The sequence below is a fragment of the Heptranchias perlo genome, chromosome 3, assembly GCF_035084215.1.
Source record: "Heptranchias perlo isolate sHepPer1 chromosome 3, sHepPer1.hap1, whole genome shotgun sequence".
Lineage (NCBI taxonomy): Eukaryota > Metazoa > Chordata > Chondrichthyes > Hexanchiformes > Hexanchidae > Heptranchias > Heptranchias perlo.
This window is the reverse complement of record NC_090327.1, coordinates 71,223,346-71,245,340: the sequence shown is the minus strand read 5'-3', so window position 1 is coordinate 71,245,340 and position 21,995 is coordinate 71,223,346. Positions and strand designations below refer to the sequence as shown.

At 40.8% G+C, this 21,995-nt stretch overlaps 1 protein-coding gene across 1 annotated transcript in view; it reads left to right on the top strand.

Moving 5' to 3' along the window:
* The first annotated feature begins 3,291 nt into the window (after positions 1-3,291).
* Positions 3,292-21,995, top strand: part of ggh (gamma-glutamyl hydrolase (conjugase, folylpolygammaglutamyl hydrolase)) — a 44,881-nt gene continuing 26,177 nt past the window's right edge. Inside the window, exons 1-3 of the mRNA XM_067980169.1 lie at positions 3,292-3,546; positions 8,750-8,861; positions 15,081-15,131. Coding sequence (XP_067836270.1) covers positions 3,426-3,546; positions 8,750-8,861; positions 15,081-15,131 — 284 coding nt within the window. The 5' untranslated portion in view covers positions 3,292-3,425. The remainder of the gene's footprint in view (positions 3,547-8,749; positions 8,862-15,080; positions 15,132-21,995) is intronic.

Below are 21,995 nucleotides of genomic sequence, written 5' to 3'. Positions count from 1 at the left end.
GATGTCTTTCGATTACATCTTTGAGTAAAGATTCCATTATCTTTCCTACCACTGACATTAAGCCAACTGGTCTGCAGTTCCCTGGACTTTTTCTATCTTTTTTAAATATAGGCATAACATTAGCTGTCCACCAGTCCTCTGGCACTATTCACTTTTCTAGTGAATTATTATATATATGTAATAGTGCCTCTGCTATCTCCTCCCTAACTTCTTTTAATAGTCATGGATGCAATCCTTCCGGGCTAGAGGTCTTATCCTCCCTAAGTTTGATTAGTTTATCAATTATCTCCCCCCTTTCCATCTTAAATGTCTTTATATCTCTTTCGACCTCTTCTTCTAATGTCCTGCCCACCTTGTTAGTCTCCCTGGTAAATATGGAGGCAAAATAACTATTCAGTATTTCTGCCATTTCGTTGTGGTTACCTGTGAGTTTATCTTGTGCATCCCTTAGTGGCCCTATCCCTATTCTGATTTTTCTTTTGTTATTTATGTGTCTGTAGAATACTTTACTGTTTCTTTTTATATTCCTTGATAACTTTATCTCGTCGTTCCTCTTTGATTTCCTATTTTTTTTTACTTTTCTAACCTCTTCGTATTCTCTTTTGTTATCCTCCTTTATTGTCTATGTACTTATAGTATGCCTTTTTCTTTAGTTTCAATTTTACCCTTATCTCTTTATTCATCCAAGGTGTTTCATTATTGGATAGTTTGTTCATGCAATTTAGAAGAATGTATTTCTCCTGAACACTCTCGATTACTCTTTTAAATATTATCCACTTCTGTTCTGCTTCTGTCGAAATTTTTTCCAATTTACCTTCCCTAATTCCATTCTCATCATATCAAAATTAGCTTTTTTCCAATCTATTACTTTGGTCTTTGTCTTACTTATGTCTTTCTCAATCGTTATTTTAAACCTTATTATGTTGTGATCGCTATTGCCCAGATGTTCCTCTACGCTTACTTCTTATATCTATTCTGGTTCATTTCCCATTACTAGATCCAGCAGTGATTCCTCTCTTGTTGGGCTTCTCACATACTGGATAAGAAAGGAGTCATGTACACACTGTAAAAACGCCATTCCCTTTTCTCCTTTCCCTGCCTCTTCTTGCCAGTTTATCTGGGGGTAGTTGAAATCTCCCATAATTATTATTAGTTTTTTTACACAATTCATAGATTTGTCTACATATTTCATCCTCCACTTCTATTATTAGGTGGTCTGTGGAAAATATATCTATTAACGTGATCAACCCCTTATCTTTTGTCTCTTAAGAACATAAGACATAAGAAATAGGAGCAGGAATAGGCCATATGGCTCCTCGAACCTGCTCCGCCATTCAATAAGAACATGGCTGATCTTTGGCCTCAACTCCACTTTCCCCTTGATTCCCCTAGAGTCCAAAATCTATCTATCTCAGCCTTGAATATACTCAATGACTTAGCATCATCAGCCCTCTGGGGTAGAAAATCCCAAAGATTCACAACCCTCTGGGTGAAGAAATTCCTCCTCATCTCAGTCTTAAATGGCCGCCCCCTTATCCTGAGACTATGCCCCCTAGTTCTAGACTTGCCAGCCAGGGGAAACAACCTCTCAGCATCGTCCCTGTCAAGTCCCCTCAGAATCTTATATGTTTCAATAAGATCACCTCTCATTCTTCTAAACTCCAGAGAGTATAGGCCCATTCTACTTAATCTCTCCTCAAAGAACAACCCTCTCATCCTAGGAATTAATCAAGTGAACCTTTGTTGCACTGCCTCCAAGTCAAGTATATCCTTCCTTAGATAAGGAGACCAAAACTGTACGCAGGTGTGGTCTCACCAAAGCCCTGTATAATTGTAGCAAGACTTCCTTACTCTTGTACCCCAACCCCCTTGCAATAAAGGCCAACATGCCATTTGCCTTCCTAATTGCTTGCTGTACCTGCATGCTAACTTTGTGTGTTTCTTTTACAAGGACACCCAGATCTCTCTCAACACCAACATTTAATAGTTTCTCACATTTAAAAAATATTCTGCTTTTCTATTCTTCCTACCAAAGTGAATAACCTCACATTTCCCCACATTATACTTGTCTACTCACTTAACCTGTCTATATCCTTTTACAGACTCTTTGTGTTCTCCTCGCTGTTTACTTTCCCACCTAGCTTAGTATCGTCAGCAAACTTGGATACATTACACTCAGTCCCTTCATCTAAGTCATTAATACAGATTGTAAATAGCTGAAGCCCCACACAGTTGGTCCTTGCGGCACCCCACTAGTTACAGCCTGTCAACCTGAAAATGATCCGTTTATCCATACTCACTGTTTTCTGTTGGTTAGGACACTGGGGAAGAACTCCCCTGCCTCGTCTTCACATGGTGCTATGGGTTTAATGTCTCATCCGAAAGAAGTGTCAGCCTAGATTATATGCTCAAGTCTCTGGAGAGGGGCTTGAGCCCTTGACCTGCTGACTCAGAGGTGAGAATGCTGCTACTACTGAACCAAAGCTCATAATTAGGTCTTGCAAGTAATGCATCATTTACGCACTACAGATTGACTGGTGTTGCTGATGTTCCCATGACAGTCAGGAATGAGCCTGAAGAATAAAAATTCAGGTACTGAAGTGACCCTGAGAACCACTTTCAGAGCAATGCTTGACCAGGAGTTTGGCTGCAGGTCTACTTACAGCATATGGCACAACCCTGTCACAGCTTCACTGGTGAATCTTAGCGGATGCACACATTGTTCCTCAGATAAGTACGTCTTTCCTATATGTAAGTTGAGGTAATGGATGCAAGCCTCGTCTGGTGTAATTTAACATTAGCACACTTCCATTTTTCCTCTTCTCCATCAGCATAAAGAAAATGATTACCACAGGAACATCTGTTATCTCAATTAGTGTGGGTAGCAATAACTGGGAAGGCCACAAAATTATATTGTCTAAATCATGTCACTACTAACGCGTTAACATATTGCAATTACACTTCTATTTCTGTTGGGAGATTTCTGCATCTTCCCGGAAATTAGTGTTATGTGAACTGTGGACAGAAATTCAGCGTAAGTGATCGCTTGCCATACTTCGTCAGTTATGCCCTGACTAAGTTCATTTATGGGGCACAGCCAACCAGAAAACCCACCCTTATATCTGGGCTCCCGTGACTTCATGGTGTGCATGCATGTGACCCAAAAATACAAACTGCTTGGATACCCCTTGAGTAGGACAGTGTGCCGTGAGTCATCGTCTCAGGAAGGAAGGGAGGGAGGGAGTAGAGTATTTGGCAACAGCCCGGCTACGCTGGTTATGTTGGAAGGAACTCGCAATCTGATCTGCAAGGTCGCCGCGCAGGCGTGGGACTGCAGCAGTCTATCGCTGTGAGTCGCTTGAGTGCGTGTTCCGGGGACTTTGCGGAAACAGCTCAGAAGTTGTGAGTAATTCCGTGCAGTGAGGATGGCGGCTCTCCGGCCGCACAGCCTGGCAGTGTTGCTGTTTGTCTCCCTGTCCCTGTCCCTGTCCTGGGACCGACTCTCAGCTGCTCCCCTCACGCAGCTCAACGAACGGCCCATCATCGGTAAGAGACGCCTCGCACTGATACAAGGCGATGGAGGGTAGTATCAAGTTATTGGTGAGAGGGTGCTACTCTCAGTAGAGATAAAGGAGGCAGTAGGACATGGCATGTGGTGAGAGCTCAATATACTGCCTGTTAACAGAAGTTTAATGGCATTGCAGGCTTCATGACCCATATAGATGGTCCTCATCTGAGCTACCATTTAGCCAGCTGGTTTCCAGCGATGTTTCAGTTGATAGATTTTTTTTTTCTTGACAGCTCCTCTGAATATTCATGCTTCTGGGCTACTGGTAACAAAAACAGTTTGCTTTCTATCAATAGAAGGGACTTCCAGTCCCATTGGGTAGCTACAACTTGGGAAAGCTCCCATGGTCTGAAATTATTAATCCTAATACATTGAAGCAGAAGATACTAAAGAAAGGTGATAAAAGGAAACCAGGGAATTATAGACCAGTTAGCCTAACATCCGTTAATGGTAGGGCGTTGGGGAGAGTTATAGAACAAAGAGATCTAGGAGTACAGGTTCATAGCTCCTTGAAAGTGGAGTCACAGGTGGATAGGGTGGTGAAGAAGGCATTCAGCATGCTTGGTTTCATTGGTCAGAACATTGAATGCAGGAGTTGGGATGTCTTGTTGAAGTTGTACAGGGCATTGGTGAGGCCACACTTGGAATACTGTGTACAGTTCTGGTCACCCTATTATAGAAAGGATATTATTAAACTAGAAAGAGTGCAGAAAAGATTTACTAGGATGCTACCGGGACTTGATGGTTTGACTTATGGGGAGAGGTTAGACAGACTGGGACTTTTTTCCCTGGAGAGTAGGAGGTTAAGGGGTGATCTTATAGAAGTCTATAAAATAATGAGGGGCATAGATAAGGTAGATAGTCAAAATCTTTTCCCAAAGGTAGGGGAGTCTATAACGAGGGGGCATAGATTTAAGGTGAGAGGGGAGAGATACAAAAGGGTCCAGAGGGGCAATTTTTTCACTCAAAGGGTGGTGAGTGTCTGGAACGAGCTGCCAGAGGCAGTAGTAGAGGCGGGTACAATTTTGTCTTTTAAAAAGCATTTGGACAGTTACATGGGTAAGATGGGTATAGAGGGATATGGGCCAAGTGCAGGCAATTGGGACTAGCTTAGTGGTATAAACTGGGCGACATGGACATGTTGGGCCGAAGGGCTTGTTTCCATGTTGTAACTTCTATGATTCTATGTTGTTGGGAAATTACTAGAGTCTATAATTAAGGATAGAGTGACCGAACGCCTTGAAAATTTTCAGTTGATTAGAGAGAGCCAGCATGGATTGTAAAGGGTAGGTAATGCCTGACGAGCCTGATTGATTTTCTTTTTCAAGAGGTGACTAAAGTAGTGGTCATGTTATTTATATGGACTTCCAGAAGGCATTCGATAAGGTCCCTCATTAGAGACTGTTGGCTAAAGTTGAAGATCATGGAATTGAGGGCAAATTATTGACCTGGTTAGGAAATTGGCTGAGTGGCAGGAGACAGAGAACAAGGGTAGGTACTTAAATTGGTAGGATGTGACTAGTGATGTCCCACAGGGATCTGTGTTGGGGCCTCAACTATTCACTCTTTATTAATGACTTAGATGACGGGATAGAGAGCCACGTATCCAAGTTTGCCGATTACACAAAGATAGGTAGCATAGTAAGCAGTGTAGATGGAAGCATAAAATTAGAGAGATATTAATAGATTAAGTGAATGGGCAAAACTGTGGCAATTGGATTTCAATGCAGGCAAGTGTGAGGTCATCCACTTTTGGACCTAAAAAGGATAGATCAGAGTACTTTCTAAGTGGTGAAAAGCTCTTGTGAAACAGTGGAGGTCTAAAGAGATTTAGGGGTCCATGTGCATAGATCATTAAAATGTCATGGACAGGTACAGAAAATAATCAAAGCGGCTAATGGATGCTGGCCTTTATGTCTAGAGGACTAGAATACAAGGGGGTAGGAGTTATGTTACATCTATACAAAACCCTGGTTAGACCACACCTGGAGTACTGTGTTCTGTTCTGGGCACGCACCTTAGGAAGAATACATTGGCTTTGGAGGGAGTGCAGCATAGATTTACTAGAATAATACCTGAACTCCAAGGGTTAAATTACGAAGAGAGATTAAACAAACTAGGGTTGTATTCCCTGGAATTTAGAAGACTAAGGAGTGATTTGATTGAAATTTTCAAGATATTAAGGGGAACTGATAAGGTAGATAGAAACTATTTCTGCTGGTTGGGGAGTCTAGGACTAGGGGACATAGCTGAAAAATTAGAGCCAGGACTTTCAGGAGTGAAGTTAGGAAACACTTCTACACACAAAGGGTGGTAGAAGTTTGGAACTCTCTTCCACAAATGGCAGTTGATGCTAGCTCAATTGTTAATTTTAAATCTGAGGAACAGGAGTAGGCCATTTAGCCCCTCAAGCCTGCTCCACCATTCAGTGAGATCATAACAGATCTTTGTCCTAACTCCATATGGGTCTTCCCTTAATACTTTGGTTAACAAAAATCTATCAATCTCAGATTTAAAATTCTTAGGCTAGCTTGCTCCCTGTTAATTATGTTCGTTCATTAAAACTGTACTTTGTTAATCTAATTTAATACTTTCTTTTTTTCATTCTTGAGTTTAGTTTCCGTTGTCATTGTGGTCAACCATCGATTGGCGCATCTGCTTTTTCTGTTTTCTTCATCCTTGTGTTCCATTTTCTAACAGATTTTGTTCAGGAATGTGTCTCCTATCAGTACTGTGTCAGCAAAGGTTGGTTGGGTTTTGTGACTGTGTGTACTAACTCTGGTTAATTTCACCTACCCATGATGCCTGTGTCAATCATTTACTGCTTATGTCTTTAAAACTTACAGGCTCAGTGATAGGCTTGTGGAATTTCAGAGCCTATATCTAGGATTTAATAATTAAAAGGGAACCATTAAACAGAAATAAAATCAAAAGGAAACAGCTGAGATTAAAAAATAAATAAAAGTAAATGGGGGTAACAGGAAATTTATAACAAAAGGAAACTGCTTAAAGAAGGATAACTAAGATAGAAACCATGAGGTGTGTTTGCTATAATATATATACAAACGAGGTGAAGAGACGTGAAACCCTGTTAATCAGTAAGCCTTAAAAAGGTTATGGCCTTAGAGAGCAAGGTACACACACATACCAGGGCAGACAGAAGGGAAGGGATTTTTGAAAGTGGGTTGATAGTATTAGATTCAGTAAGTGAATCATCTCGTGCAAGTGATCTGGGCAGGCGGGCATCGGACCTCGAGCGAACCTTCAAGGACTGGAACTGGAGACCAGTGCAATCAGGAACAGTGTTGTTATAACAGACAGACAAGAGCTGAAGGAAGACATAGAAATGGGGATACTGGCTGGATTAAGTTTGGTAAAGAAGCAAGAAAGGTGGGAAACCATTTGAAGCTACCCAAGAGATTATATTAATGAACAGATACTAGGCACTATTATGCAGTGTTGGACAGTAATAAGGACCCAGAAGAACAGGCCTTTCGAAAACCAGAGCAGGCAGCCTGGAGAGTGGTGTAGTTTGCAGGTCTGAGAGAGATTGTAGTCAATAAGGGATTCTTTGCTTAGTTTATATGTTGTAAGGACAAAGCCTAAAGAATGGTGAGCTGTCTAACTGGAGCTAGAGCAGCACATGTTGAGAAAATGTTGGAAGTGATACTGAAGGAGATAGGTCGGGACCCAGTGAAAGTATTCCATATAGGAGTAAATGGTATAGGCAGAAATAATATAGGTGCCTTAAAAGTCTTAAGACTAAGGTCAGAGAATGTGATGTTAGGGGACAAGTAGCAAGGATAACAAACTGGCTACAAAACAAAAAACAGATAGTAGGGGTTAAAGGTAGTTACTCAGACTGGTGAAAGGTGGGAAGTGGTGCTCCACAACCATTGGTGCTGGGATCCCTGTTGTTCAACATTTATATAAATGATTTGGACTCGGGAATCGGAAGTACAGTATCAAAATTTGCGGATGACACCAAGTTGGGGTATAGTTAATACTGAGGAAGAATGTGACAAAATACAAGAAGACATTATTAAACTTGCTGAATGGGTGTGTAATGGCAAATGAATTTCAGTATAGATAAGTGTGAGGTAGTGCATTTTGGTAGGAGGAATAAGGAGACCACCTACTCCTTGGAAAATGAGAGTCTTAATGGGGTAGAGACACAGAGATATAGGGGTACAGCTTCACAAATTTTAAAAGTAGCAAAGCATGTTGACAAAGCCATTTAAAAAGTGCAAACGAAGCACTGGGGTTCATTTCTAGATGAATAGAATTGAAAAGCAGAGAAGTTATGTTAAACTTGTATAGAACCTTTGTTAGATCACACTTGGAGAGCCGTGCACAGTTCTGGTGTCCATATTACAAAAAGGATATAGAGGCCCTGGAGAAAATGCAAAAAAGATTTTCTAGGATGATTCCAGAACTGAGAGGGTACAACTATCAAGAAGGACTGAACAGGCCGAGGCTCTTTTCTCTAGAAAAGAAAAGGCCAAGAAGTGACCTGATAGAGGTTGTTAAAATTATGAAGGGGTTCGATAGAGTAGACGTAGAGAAGGTGTTTCCACTTATGGGGGAGTCCAAAACAGGGGCCCATAAATCTAAGATAGTCACTAATAAATCCAATAAGGAATTCAGGAGAAACTTTTTTACTAAGAGAGTGGTGAGAATGTGGAACTCGCTACCACATGGAGTGGCTGAGATGAATAGCATAGATGCATTTAAGGGGAAGCTAGTTAAGTACATGAGGTAGAAAGGAATAGAAGGATATATTCATAGAGTTAGATGAGGTAGGGTGGGAGGAGTCTCGTGTGAAGCCATGTACATTCCCATAGATTGCTTTAAAAGTTATTGTACCATAAGCTTATCTCAGGACTTTTTCAATGTTTTGTCTTAGTCACTTTTGTAGAGATGGATTGCCTAATCTTTGCTTGTAGAATGGACATAAAGTACAGTTGGTATAAACTAGTCCAGATTTGGAATTTATGATATAAAAGGTCATCGACCTGAAATGTTAACTATGTTTCTCTCTCTACAGATGAAGCCCGACCTGTTTCCAGCATTTTCTGTTTTTATTTCAGATTTCCAGCATCCGCAGTATTTTGCATTTGGAATTTATGATGCACGTTTAACTAATCGTTCACTGAAGCTCAGCTTTCTTCCTTGTTTTAGGTGTTCTGGCTCAGAAAACGTTTGGTGCTTTTAAGAAATTTGGCAACAGCTACATTGCGGCATCATATGTAAAATATCTAGAATCTGCTGGAGCAAGAGTTGTACCCATAAGGTCGGTCTGGACCACCCTTTTTATTATATATCCAGTATGAGCCCTGATTTTTGCACAGGGGGCATGACTGTAGTCAAGTCAGAGCTGAGGTCCCCATGTTTAACCATTTGAGTACTGTGATTTGAATATCTATAGAACATGCAAAAAATAATTTGTTTAGAGTGCATCTCCAAGGCTGTTCAATGCTCATTACACTGAAGTTCATTTCTTGCTGACCAGTATTTCCAACTCCAGTTCACTTTCAGCATGTCTGTTTCAGGCACCTTTCCTGGAATTCCCTCTACAAATTCACCATCCAGAATGTCTCAACCATCCAGCCTGCACAAAGATATAGATGAAGACGGCCAGTGGCTCATTCTTGCTCATTCACCCAGAAAATCCAACAGTCTCCCATTACAGAATCCAACAATTTCTCAATTGACTCCAGGGACTTTGCCCCCACTATTCCACTTAAATATCTGTTCCATCAGTTGATCAATTTATGTGTGAAGAAAAACTTCCCAAAATCATTCCTAATTTTTTCTTTTACTAGTTTGATCCTGTGCTTCTTTGTTCTGCACCATTTAATTTGAAAAAGCGTTCTAGATTTATTTACTGAAAAAATTTACTGACAAACAAAACAATAGAACAGTAGTGGGAAACATTTAAAACGGTGATCAGTGGAGTCCAGGAGAAATATATCCCACTAAAAAGCAAGAACAAACTAACCAGTAATGATACACCATGGATGAATAAAGAAATAAGGGCAAAATTGAAACTAAAGAAAAAGGCATAGACTAAGTATGTAGGAGAGGATGACAAAGGGGAATATAAAAAGGTTAGGAAAGAAGTAAAAAAAAACAATTCGGAAGGCAAAAAAACCCCACAAAATTAAATTATCAAGGAATATAAAAAGAAATAGTAAAATATTCTACAGACACATAAATAACAAAAGAAAAATCAGGATAGAGATAGGGCCACTAAGGGATACAGAAGATAAACTCACAGGTAATGACAGTGAAATGGCAGAAATATTAAATAATTACTTTGCTTCAGTATTTACCAGAGAGACTAATATGATGGGGATGACATTAGAAGAAGAGATCAAAAAAGATGTAAAGACATTTAAGACAGAAAGGGGGGAGATAATTGATAAACTAATCAAACTTAAGGGAGGATAAGACCCCAGGTCCAGTTGGTTTGCATCCATGCATACTGAAAGAAGTTAGGGAAGAGATAACAGAGGCACTATTACATATATATAAAAATTCATTAGAAAAGGGAATAGCGCCAGAGGACTGGTGGGCAGCTAATGTGATTTCTATATTTAAAAAGGGAGATAGAACAAGTCCAAGGAACTTTAGACCAATTAGCTTAACATCGGTGGTAGGAAAGATAATGGAATCTTTACTCAAAAATGTAATAGAGAAACATCTAGAAACCAAAAATATAATAAAGAATAGTCAGCATGGATTTCAAAAGGGAAGGTCGTGCATGACCAACCTTATTAAATACTTCGAAGAAGTACAAAAGGCCTTCGATAAGGTACCACATAGTAGACTTATGACTAAGGTCAGAACGTGTGGAGTCAGGAGACAAGTAGCAGAATGGATAGCGAGCTGACTACATAATTAGAGAGTAGGGGTTAAAGGTAGTTACTCAAACTGGCAAAAGGTGGGACGTGGTGTTCCACAAGGATCAGTGCTGGGACCACTGTTGTTCACCATATACATAAACGATTTGGACTCAGGAATCAGAAGTACAATTTCAAAATTTACAGACGACACTAAATTGGGGGCTACAGTTAATACTGAGGAGGACTGTGACCAAATACAGGAAGACATTAATAAACTTGCAGAATGGGCGTATAATTGGCAAATGAATTTCAATATAGATAAGTGTGAGGTGGTACATTTTGGTAGGAATAATACTCCTTGGAAAATAAGAGACTAAACGGGGTAGAAGACCAGAGGGATTTAGGGGTTCAGATACACAAATCATTAGAAGTAGCAACGCAGGTTAATAACATTTTTTTTAAAAAAGAAAACCAAGCACTGGGGTACATTTCTAGAGGGATAGAATTGAAAAACAGAGAAGTTATGCTAAACTTGTACAGAACCTTGGTTAGACTACACTTGGAGTACTGCGAACAGTTCTGGTCTCCACGCTATAAAAAGGATACAGAGGCACTGGAGAAGGTGCAAAAAAGATTTACTAGGATGATACCAGAAATGAGATTTTATACCTATCAGGAAAGATTTATTAGGCTGGGGCTCTTTTCTCTAGGAAAGAGAAGACTGAGGGGTGGCCTGATTGAGGTCTTTAAGATTATGAAAAGTTTGATAAGGCAGATGCAGACAAGATGTTCCCACTTACGGGAGAGACCAGAACTAAGAGCCACAAATATAAGATAGTCACTAACAAATCCAATAGGGAATTCAGGAGAAACTTCTTCACCCAGAGAGTGGTAAGAATGTGGAATGTGGAATGTGGAGTAGTTGGGGCGAGCAGCATAGATGCGTTTAAGGAGAAGCTAGATAAACATATGAGGGAGAAGGGAATAGAAGGATATGTTGATAGGGTTAGATGATGAAGGGTGGGAGGAAGTTCACATGGAGCATAAACACCGGAATAGACCTGTTGGGCCAAATGACCTGTTTCTGTGCTGTACATTCTTTGTATCTTTTATACCTCAAGGAGGCTTCCTCTTAATCGCTTCCTTTCAAGGCTAATAATCTCTCATTTTTCTGGTTTTGCCTCATTACCTAGTCCTCTGATGCCAGGGATTAGCCATATATCTCTTTTCTGCATTGCTTCTAGTCTTGAATATCTTATTTTTGTTTTGATGACCAAAACTGGACACAACACTCAAGGTGTGGCCTGACCAGAGCACTGTACAATTTAATCAGGATGCACTGCAGCAACTCGCCAAGGCCTTTTCGACAGCACCTCCCAAACTCTGCTACCTAGAAGGACAAGGGCAGCAGGCACATGGGAACAACAACACCACCTGCATGTTCCCCTCCAAGTCACACACCATCCCGACTTGGAGATATATTGCCGTTCCTTCATTGTCTCTGGGTCAAAATCCTGGAACTCCCTACCCAGCAGCGCTGTGGGAGAACCTTCACCACGTGGACTACAGCGATTCAAGAAGGTGGCTCATCACCACCTTCTCAAGGGCAGTTAGGGATGGGCAATAAATGCTGGCCTTGCCAGCGATGCCCACATCCCATAAACAAATTTTTAAAAATCAGGACACTTCTGATTTGTGCTTTACTAATTTAGCTGTATAATTCAGCGTTCTATTTGCTCTGTTGATTATTGCTCCACAGTGACTGGACATGTTAAGGGACAAGTCTCCTAACACCCCTGGGTTCTTAAAATTTCACTCTTAGCTATTGTGATACCATTTGTGGAGTTAGGGTCAGCTTGGCTCAGGTGATAGCATTCTTGCCTCTGAATTAGATGGTTGTGGGTTCACCCCAGTATGTTCTGAATATTGGAGTCCAGTGACAGAGGAGCTGGTTTTGAACCTCTGCTGTATTGTACATGGATGAATAAGTTGATTTATCTACATGTCAACATCTCAAATGGGGTCACTTAGTACATTTATTTAGAGTACACTTCATGGCTATAGTAATCCTTTCAAATGGAAAATATGTACTACTTAAGCATATTTACTACCATGTGGTTAACAAGCTCAGCTTGCCCCAAGGATGGGGGATGATAAGCTACATGGATGGGCCAATTTTAACTCCCAGTAGGAAGCCAGCGGGAGTGGACGGCAATCCTGCACGGCTGTTTGAGTCAGGCCCAGCAGATTTTAACTTCTGGGCCGCGTTTGAATGCCACTGGTCAGCTGCTCGGCCGTTTCCAGTGGAAAACGGCAGCTGTCCGGCAAGGGAGTACAAAGATCGGGCAGCCTAGAGGTTACCTGCCAGCATCATGAGAAGGCTGCAGGCAGTAAGGTAAGTTGGGGGGTGGGGTGATAGTGACCTCAGAGGCATTCCTAGCCACAAGTGCGCATTCAACCCACATGTTGGACAGGTAGTGAGAGTGCAAGAGATCTATTTCCTTTAGAATATTTGGCCACAGATCCTAGCCAATCTATCTGGAAATCTGATCATAGTTTTGAGCAGTTCCTCTCCTACAGTGGGGCCCTATATGTGACTGAGATGGATTGAAATTTGCAGCAGATCAAACACTTGCAGATAAAACAGTCCACATCCTGGAACATACCTGGACAATAAGCACTAAGAACATAAGAAATAGGAGCAGGAGTAGGCAAATGTTTTCCCTTCAAGTATTTATCCAATTCCTTTTGAAAGCCTCGATTGAATCTGCTTCCACCACCCTTTCAGACAGCGCATTCCAGAACATAACTACTCGCTGCGTAAAAAAGTTTTTCATCGTCACCTTAAATCTATGTCCTCTGGTTCTTGACCCATCCGTCAATGGGAACAGTTTATCTCTACTCCGTCTAGACCCTTCATGTTTTTGGACACCTCTATCAAATCTCCTCGCAACTTTCTCTGTTCTAAGGAGAACAACCCCAGCTTCTCCAGTCTATCCACGTAACTAAAGTCCCTCATCCCTGGAATCATTCTAGTAAATCTTTTCTGCACCCTCTCTAAGGCCTTCACATCTTTCCTAAAGTGTGATGCTCAGAACTGGACACAATACTCCAGCTGTGGCCGAACCAGAGTTTAATAAAGGTTCATCATGATTTCCATACTTTTGTATTCTATGCCTCTATTTATAAAGCCTACGATCCCGTGTGCTTTCTTAACCGCTTTCTCAACCTGCCCTGCCACCTTGAACGATTTGTGCACATATATCCCCAGTTCTCTCTGTTCTTATATCCCTTTTAGAGTTGTGCCCTCTAGTTTATATTGCCTCTCCTCGTTCTTCCTATTGAAATGTATCACTTCGCATCTTTCCTGGATGCAACCACTTTGCCCTCACTGCATGGAGCACCATCTGCAATGTACCACCTGTGTGCAGAAAGTTCCACAATACCAGTCTCGCCCCTTTCCTTCTCCTGCAAGTGTTGCTTTACTCACAGCTGAACACGCAGGGAAGCAGTGGACAACTCACATGATTGATATTTCATTGCCAGTACCTGTTCTCATCCTGATTAAGGAATGCTTTTGAAACCTCGGTTGCATGCCATATGATGACACGCAGAGTGCTGTCACTCTCTCCTAAAGGGGAAACTGCTACAATTAGAGACAAGGAAGTACCACCTCAATTACACAAGGCTCCTGCTGCAAATCATCAGCTGGCCACCTCAGAACCTCCTGCCACTGTAGGAGAAGTGGGAGGCCAGGATTGAAAGAGCACATAAAACTAGACACCAAGCAGAGTCACGGTGATCTTAAACTGTAGAAAGGTTGTCACATTTGTTTTCAGTGAGATTTTCATGCCATTGAAGAGATGCACATTAGAAAATTGGATTGGGATTTGGCATTCATGTTTAGGGTTTCCTATTGGATGCGTAAATTAGCTTGCTTCAAGCTGTCTCACATGCTCTAGTCAGAATGATGATTGATAACCAAGCCAGGTTTATACATAGCAGGATCACAGTACAACAGAACCGTGGATTAAGAAAAAAAAAATCCCATCGTACCATGTAGTAAAATTTGAATTTGATTTATTTAGGTACTATAAATCAGGGCCCAAATAATATTGTGCATCACAGTGTGAATCATTATAAAACCACATCACTATAATCAACACCACAAGAGATCCAGTAGTGCGTGTGTGTGATTGCAATGTTGATTTCCTGCGGTGTTACACACGAGCAGTCAAAATCAATTTGAATTTTAAGTTCCGGTAGGGTTAAATGGTGGATAATAATGGAACCAATGTGGGGGATTCAAGGGGTTGGAATCTTGCTCAGTGGAGATGGGATGAGGGTCAAATTCTTGCTTATTGGGGGCAAAGTCCTTTATGGCTTTTTTTCTCAAGTTAATAGTATGAATCATTTTCTTTTTAGTTTCAAGTTTTTATGTTGTTGAGCAAAAAGAGGCAAGTTATGAACAAGTTTGTGACCATTTTGGTTGTTGTGTGAGCACTGTGATTATGTAGGATTAAGTATAATACTGCTGATAAATTCTTTACTTGATAACCAATATTATTACTTTTAGTTATATCTATTTCATATTTATTCTAAAGCATGTCATGCTCCAAGTGTAATAAAATTAATCTAATGTAAATATTTTTCTTCTCCTATAGCATTAACCTAACTGAAGATGAATACGCAAAACTATTTTATTCCATAAATGGGTGAGTTGTTAATTAAGTCACAACAGATTTGGTTTTATAGTTGGGTCATTTTTTACCGTGTATGCATTGAAAGTTTGTTTTTTCCATGTCGGGTCTGCAGTACATTACAGGAGCTCTTGTTAACAGTGTCTTTGGGAAGAATAAAAAAGCATTTTAAGCGGTATGTTGTAGGAGATGTTTTTCTATTAGCAAGGGAGTAGTAAATGAGAATGACACAAGGTATTTGGTACTGTTGCACTTGAAAGTTTCAACTACAAGTACTCAGAGGGCAAAGTTTATTGAATGGAATTCAGTTTGCAAAAATTAACTGTGTAAAAACGTATTTTGGTATGTTGTCAACGCACTTGAACAGTAGGTATGTCTTGTTCCCCCTTCTCATTTACCAACTGTTCAGGTGGTAGAGAATTTAGTACCAGTTTCTGAACGACATGTTCCATTTCATGGGACACTGGCATCAGTACGGGGACAGAAAGGAGCTGTACCACTGGGATGGGCTCCACGTGAACTGGAATGGGACTAGTGTCCTAGAGGAAAGGATAAATAGGACTTTGGATTAGACTTTAAACTAGTAAGCCGGGGTGGGGGGGCGGTGGGAGGAGATCTGGTGAAAACAACATAAGCCTGAAGATAAAAGAAATAGGAGATGAGAATAAAGGTCAGAGCAAGGTAAGGAATAAGGGTAACATAAATGGTCAGGGAACAAATGCAGTAATAGAACACGAGTACAAAATGACTGTTAAAAATAAAGTGAGGTGAACAATTATTAAAAACAAATTGAATTGCCTGTACAGCAATGTGCACAGCATCCGAAATAAAACACGGGAACTGGAGGCAATAATTTGTAGTGAGGAGCCGGCTATAGTAGGGATAAATGCAACATGGCTACATAACAAACAGGACTGGCAGTTAAATATTGGAGGATATAACGTATTTAGATAGGCTAGGGAAGGAAGAAGGGGGTGGGATAACTGTACAAGAGACAGAAGTAATATTAAGATAGAAACTGAATCCATATGAATGGAGACAAAGGATAAGAAGGGGTCGATCACGTTAATAGGTATGTTCTACAGACCACCTCATAGTGGAAGGGAAGTGGAGGAACAAATATGTAGGCAAATCTATGAAATGAGTTAAAAAAACATTGAATAATCATCATCGAAGATTTCAACTATTCCCAAATAAACTGGCAAGAAAGGGCAATGGAGTTTTAAAATTTTTTTTTATTCGTTTTTGGGATGTGGGCGTCGCTGGCGAGGCCAGCATTTATTGCCCATCACTAAATGCCCTTGAGAAGGTGATGGTGAGCCGCCTTCTTGAACCGCTGCAGTCCGTGTGGTGAAGGTTCTCCCACAGTGCTGTTAGGAAGGGAGCTCCAGGATTTTGACCCAGTGACGATGAAGGAACGGCAATATATTTCCAAGTCGGGATGGTGTGTGACTTGGAGGGGAACGTGCAGGTGGTGTTGTTCCCATGTGCCTGCTGCCCTTGTCCTTCTAGTTGATAGAGGTCGCGGGTTTTGGAGGTGCTGTCAAGAAGCCTTGGCGAGTTGCTGGAGTGCATCCTGTGGATGGTACACACCGCAGCCACAGTGCACCGGTGGTGAAGGGAGTGAATGTTTAGGGTGGTGGATGGGGTGCCAGTCAAGCGGGCTGCTTTGTCCTGAATGGTGTCGAGCTTCTTGAATGTTGTTGGAGCTGGACTCATCCAGGCAAGTGGAGAGTATTCCATCACACTCCTGACTTGTGCCTTGTAGATGGTGGAAAGGCTTTGGGGAGTCAGTAGGTGAGTCATTCGCTGCAGAATACCCAGCCTCTGACCTGCTCTTGTAGCCATAGTTTTTATGTGGCTAGTCCAGTTAAGTTTCTGGTCAATGGTGACCCCCAGGATGTTGATGGTGGGGGATTCGGCGATGATAATGCCGTTGAATGTCAAGGGGAGGTGGTTAGACTCTCTCTTGTTGGAGATGGTCATTGCCTGGCACTTGTCTGGCGCGAATGTTACTTGCCACTTATCAGCCCAAGGCTGGATGTTGTCCAGGTCTTGCTGCATGCGGGCACGGACTGCTTTGTTATCTGAGGGGTTGCGAATGGAAGTGAACATTGTGCAATCATCAGCAAACATCCCTATTTCTGACCTTATGATGGAGGGAAGGTCATTGATGAAGCAGCTGAAGATGGTTGGGCCTCGGACTCCGCCCTGAGGAACTCCTGCAGCAATGCCCTGGGCTGAGATGATTGGCCTCCAACAACCACTACCATCTTCCTTTGTGCTAGGTATGACTCCAGCCACTGGAGAGTTTTCCCCCTGATTCCCATTGTCTTCAATTTTACTACGGCTCCTTGGTGCCACACTCGGTCAAATGCTGCCTTGATGTCAAGGGCAGTCACTCTCACCTCACCTCTGGAATTCAGCTCTTTTGTCCATGTTTGGACCAAGGCTGTGATGAGGTCTGGAGCCGAGTGGTCTTGGTGGAACCCAAACTGAGCATCTGTGAGCAGCTAATTGGTGAGTAAGTGCCGCTTGATAGCACTGTTAACGACAACTTCCATCACTTTGCTGATGATTGAGAGTAGACTGATGGGTGGTAATTGGCTGGATTGGATTTGTCCTGCTTTTTGTGGACAGGACATACCTGGGCAATTTTCCACATTGTCGGGTAGATGCCAGTGTTGTAGCAGTTTTTACAGTATGTACAGGACTCCTCTTTTACCCAGTATATGAGAAGCCCAAGAAGCTCACCTGTTGAGCGTCTCCAGCATTTTCTGTTTTTATTTGTTGGAGAGGAATCACTGTTGGATCTAGTAATGGGAAATGAACCAGAGTAGAAAAGAGAATTAAGCATATGGGAACATCTAGGCAATAGTGATCATAATGAGAATCCCTACGTGGTCAGTTTTTAGTAAAATATTAAAATGCCTACGTGGCAAAGAAGCAGAATGCAAAATGGTTAGAAAGGGTTAATTAGTTAGTAACTGAGATTGATACAAGTGGCCTGGCCCTCCTGCTGGGCCATATGTTTGCTTAGTCAGCAGGCCTGCATTGTCTTATCAATGATAGGTCTTTGATGTGAGTCAAGGACTGGTCTGAATGTCTCCATGTTTATGGCAGATCAATATAGGTAACGAGCTTAGCCAAAGTTGAAAGACATTCCAGGTTGGGAGATAAGGAACAGAAGGAACAGGGAAGAACATTCCAAGTTGGAAAGTGAGGAAGTTATCCCCTTTGATGTCTAATAGCAACATGGTCAGCACATGGATTGTCTATGATTGGCCGGAAATAATGTAACCCCGCATGGCAACCTATGCCCGGCTTATGATTGGTGTTGACCCTCGTTAAGTATGTTCCAACCCTATTGATTTGTATAAAAACGTGTGGATTTCTGTATGTTTTTGTTCTTGCTCTGCCAGCATAGAGGGACTCTATCAGGAGTCCAAATCAATGCTGCAGACTAAGAACCCTGCTATTAAAGGTGTGCTGAACTTTAAAATGTATTCGACTTCAGTTTTTACTGAACCAGACTGAGGGGAAAGAATCCGGATCGTCAATAACATAATAAGGATTAAAATAATGATTGGGAAAGACTTAAGTGAGACAAATACCAAAGAAATAGATTGGAAAAAAGCAAATGTTGAGGGGATGAGAATGGAATTAGGGAAGGTAAACTGGAAAAATGTTTTGACAGAGGATTGAACAGCAGTGGGAAATATTTAAAATAGTGATCAATAGAGTTCAGAAGAAATATATTCCTCTTTAAAAAAAAAGAACAAACTAGCCAATAATGAAACACCATGGGATAATGATAAAATTGAAACTAAAGAATAAGGCATACTCTAAATACATAGACAATAAAGGAGAGGATGACAAAAGGGAATGACGAAGAGATTAGAAAAGAAGTAAAAAAAAAATTTGGAAAGCAAAGAGGAACTATGAAATTAAATTATCAAAGAATATGAAAACAAATAGTCAAATATTCTACAGACACATAAATAACAAAAGAAAGATGGGGATAGGGCCACTAAGGGATATACAAGATAAACTCATAGGTAATGACAGTGAAATGGCAGAAATATTGAATAGTTACTTTACTTCAGTATTTACCAGGGAAACTAACAAGCTGGGCAGAACATTAGAAGAAGAGATCGAAAAAGATATAAAGACATTTAAGAAAGAAAGGGGGGAAATAATTGATAAACTAATCAAATTAGAGAGGATAAAACGCCATCCAGATGGATTGCATCCGTGCATATTAAAAGAAGTTAGGGAAGAGATATCAGAGGCACAATTACATATCAATTAAAATTCATTAGAAAAGTGAATCATGCCAGAGGACTGCACACAGCTAATGTGATTCCAATATTTAAAAAGGGAGATAGAACAAGTCCAGGGAACTATAGACCAATTAGCCTAATGTCGGTGGTAGGAACGATAATGATATCTTTACTCAAAGATGAAATAGAGAAACATCTAGAAACCGAAAATATAATAAATAGTCAGTATGGATTTCAAAAGGGAAGGTCATGCTTGACCAACCTTATTGAATTCTTTGAAGAAGTAAAGAAAAGGTAGACAAGGGTAATGTAGTAGATGTAATATATTTGGATTTTCAGAAGGCCTTCGATAAGGTACCACATCGTAAACTCATGACTAAGGTCAGTGCATGTGGAATCAAGGGAAAAGTAGCAGAATGGATGGCAAGCTGGCTTCAAAACAGAAAACAGAGAGTAGGGGGTTAAAGGTAGTTACTCAGACTGGCAAAAGGTGGGAAGTGGTGTTCCACAAGGACCAGTTCTGGGACCACTGTTGTTCAACATATATATAAACTATTTGGACTCGGAAATCGGAAGTACAATTTCAAAATTTGTGGATGACACCAAATTGGAGGGTATAGTTAATACCGAGGAGGACAGTGACAAAATTCAGGAAGACATTAATAAACTTGCAGAATTTGTGTGTGTTTGGCAAATGAATTTCAATATAGATAAGTGTGATGTATTAGTAGGAAGAATAAGAGGACCACATACTACTTGGATAATTAGAGTCTAAATAGGATAGAGGAGCAGTGTGATCTGGGGGTACAGTTACATACATCACTAAAAGTGGTGACGAAGGTTAATAAGGCCATTTTTAAAAAAAAGCAAACCAAGTACTGGAGTTCATTTCCAGAGGGATAGAATTGATAAGCAGAGAAGTTATGCTAAACTTGTACAGAACCTTGGTAAGACCACATTTGGAGTACTATGAACAGTTCTGGTTTCCATAGAGGCACTGGAAAGGGTGATACCAGAACTGAGGATACCAGAACCATGTTATACTTATCAGGAGAGATTGACCAGGCTGGGACTGGAGCTAGAAAAGAGAAGACTGAGGGGTGACCTAATAGATGTCTTTAAGATTATGAAAGGATTTGATAGGGTTGACGTGGAAAAGATGTTTCCACTTGCGGGGGAGACCAGAACTAGGGACCATAAATATAACATAGTCACTAATAAATCCAATAGGGAATTCAGGAGAAACTTCTTTACCCAGAGAGTGTTTGGAATGTGGAACTCACTATCACTAGGAGTAGTTGAGGCAAATAGCATAGATGTATTTAAGGAGAAGCTAGATAAACACATGAGGGAGAAAAGAATAGAAGGATATGCTGATACTGTTAGATGATGTAGGGAGGGAGGAGGCTCGTGTGGAGCATAAACAACGGCATGGACCTGTTGGGCCAAATAGCTTGTGTCTGTGCTGTACTTTCTATGTAATACAAGACTCTGGTAAATCTGATGGCCCTCGTAGTATAGAGAATTATTTACTCTACCGATGGAGGTTAGCACTGTGTGACCCAAGCATACAATGTGCTAATAAGGCTGTAATGGCAAATTGTATCTGGGTTCCTGTTGTTTAATGTCGCTGTAATATACTGCTTTTGTCATGACGTCGGCAGGCATTGTTTCAAACTGACAAAGGAAAAGTTCCAGATGTAAAAACCAAACATTGAAAGCACCATCATAGTAAATAGCAATGGTTGCAAAGACAAATCAAATGTTGGGTGTATAAGTCAGTCCAGCCATGAAGTAATGCTGACACTAAAACATTAGTGTGACCAAAAATGGAGTACTGTTCCATTGCGGTTATCCACTTACAAAATGATATATTAGAGGAGTGAAAAAGGATTTGGAAAAAGGTCTAGACTGGTTCCATTTTTAGGATGCTGGGCTGTGAAAAAGGATTAAGCTAAATCTATTCTCATTGGGGGGAAAAAAAGGTTTGAGAGCATTATTCAGTTTTGAAAAGTAAAGTTGCTCTAGAGATGTATTTTGTGCAAATTAAGGTCTAATTAGGGCTAAACTTAAGTCTTATTCTTATGGAACGGGTTACTGCCTAGAGCAGTAAATGTTCGTTTAATAAATGTTAACTTAGCTGAAGCATTCAATAGGGAGCAGGACTAGTTCCTGATTTAGCTGGCAGTAGAGAGATATGGGGTTGGAATAGGAAAAAGATAAAAATGGTTCTGAATGACTTTTTTTTGTCTTTCCTGCATTTTAGCACACTTAACAATAATTAGTAAATTGTTATAATGAATTATAGGTTTTTCCTGAAAAACTAAAAGTTTTATTCCAATTTATTGAACAGCCACCTCAGCCGGAATCATCACAATGAAATAAGTCACTCTGACAATTTTGGACAGTCAAAAGTCATCGAGACTATGCTATAGCCACCTCACAGTGGCAAACACACAGCTGACTTGGAGGGGAATTTGGAGGTGATGGTGTTCCCATGTACTTGTCCTTCCAGGTGGTGGAGGTCATGGGTTTGGGAGGTGCTGCCAAAGAAGCTTTGGTGTGTTGCTGCAGTGCATCCTGTAGATAGTGCACA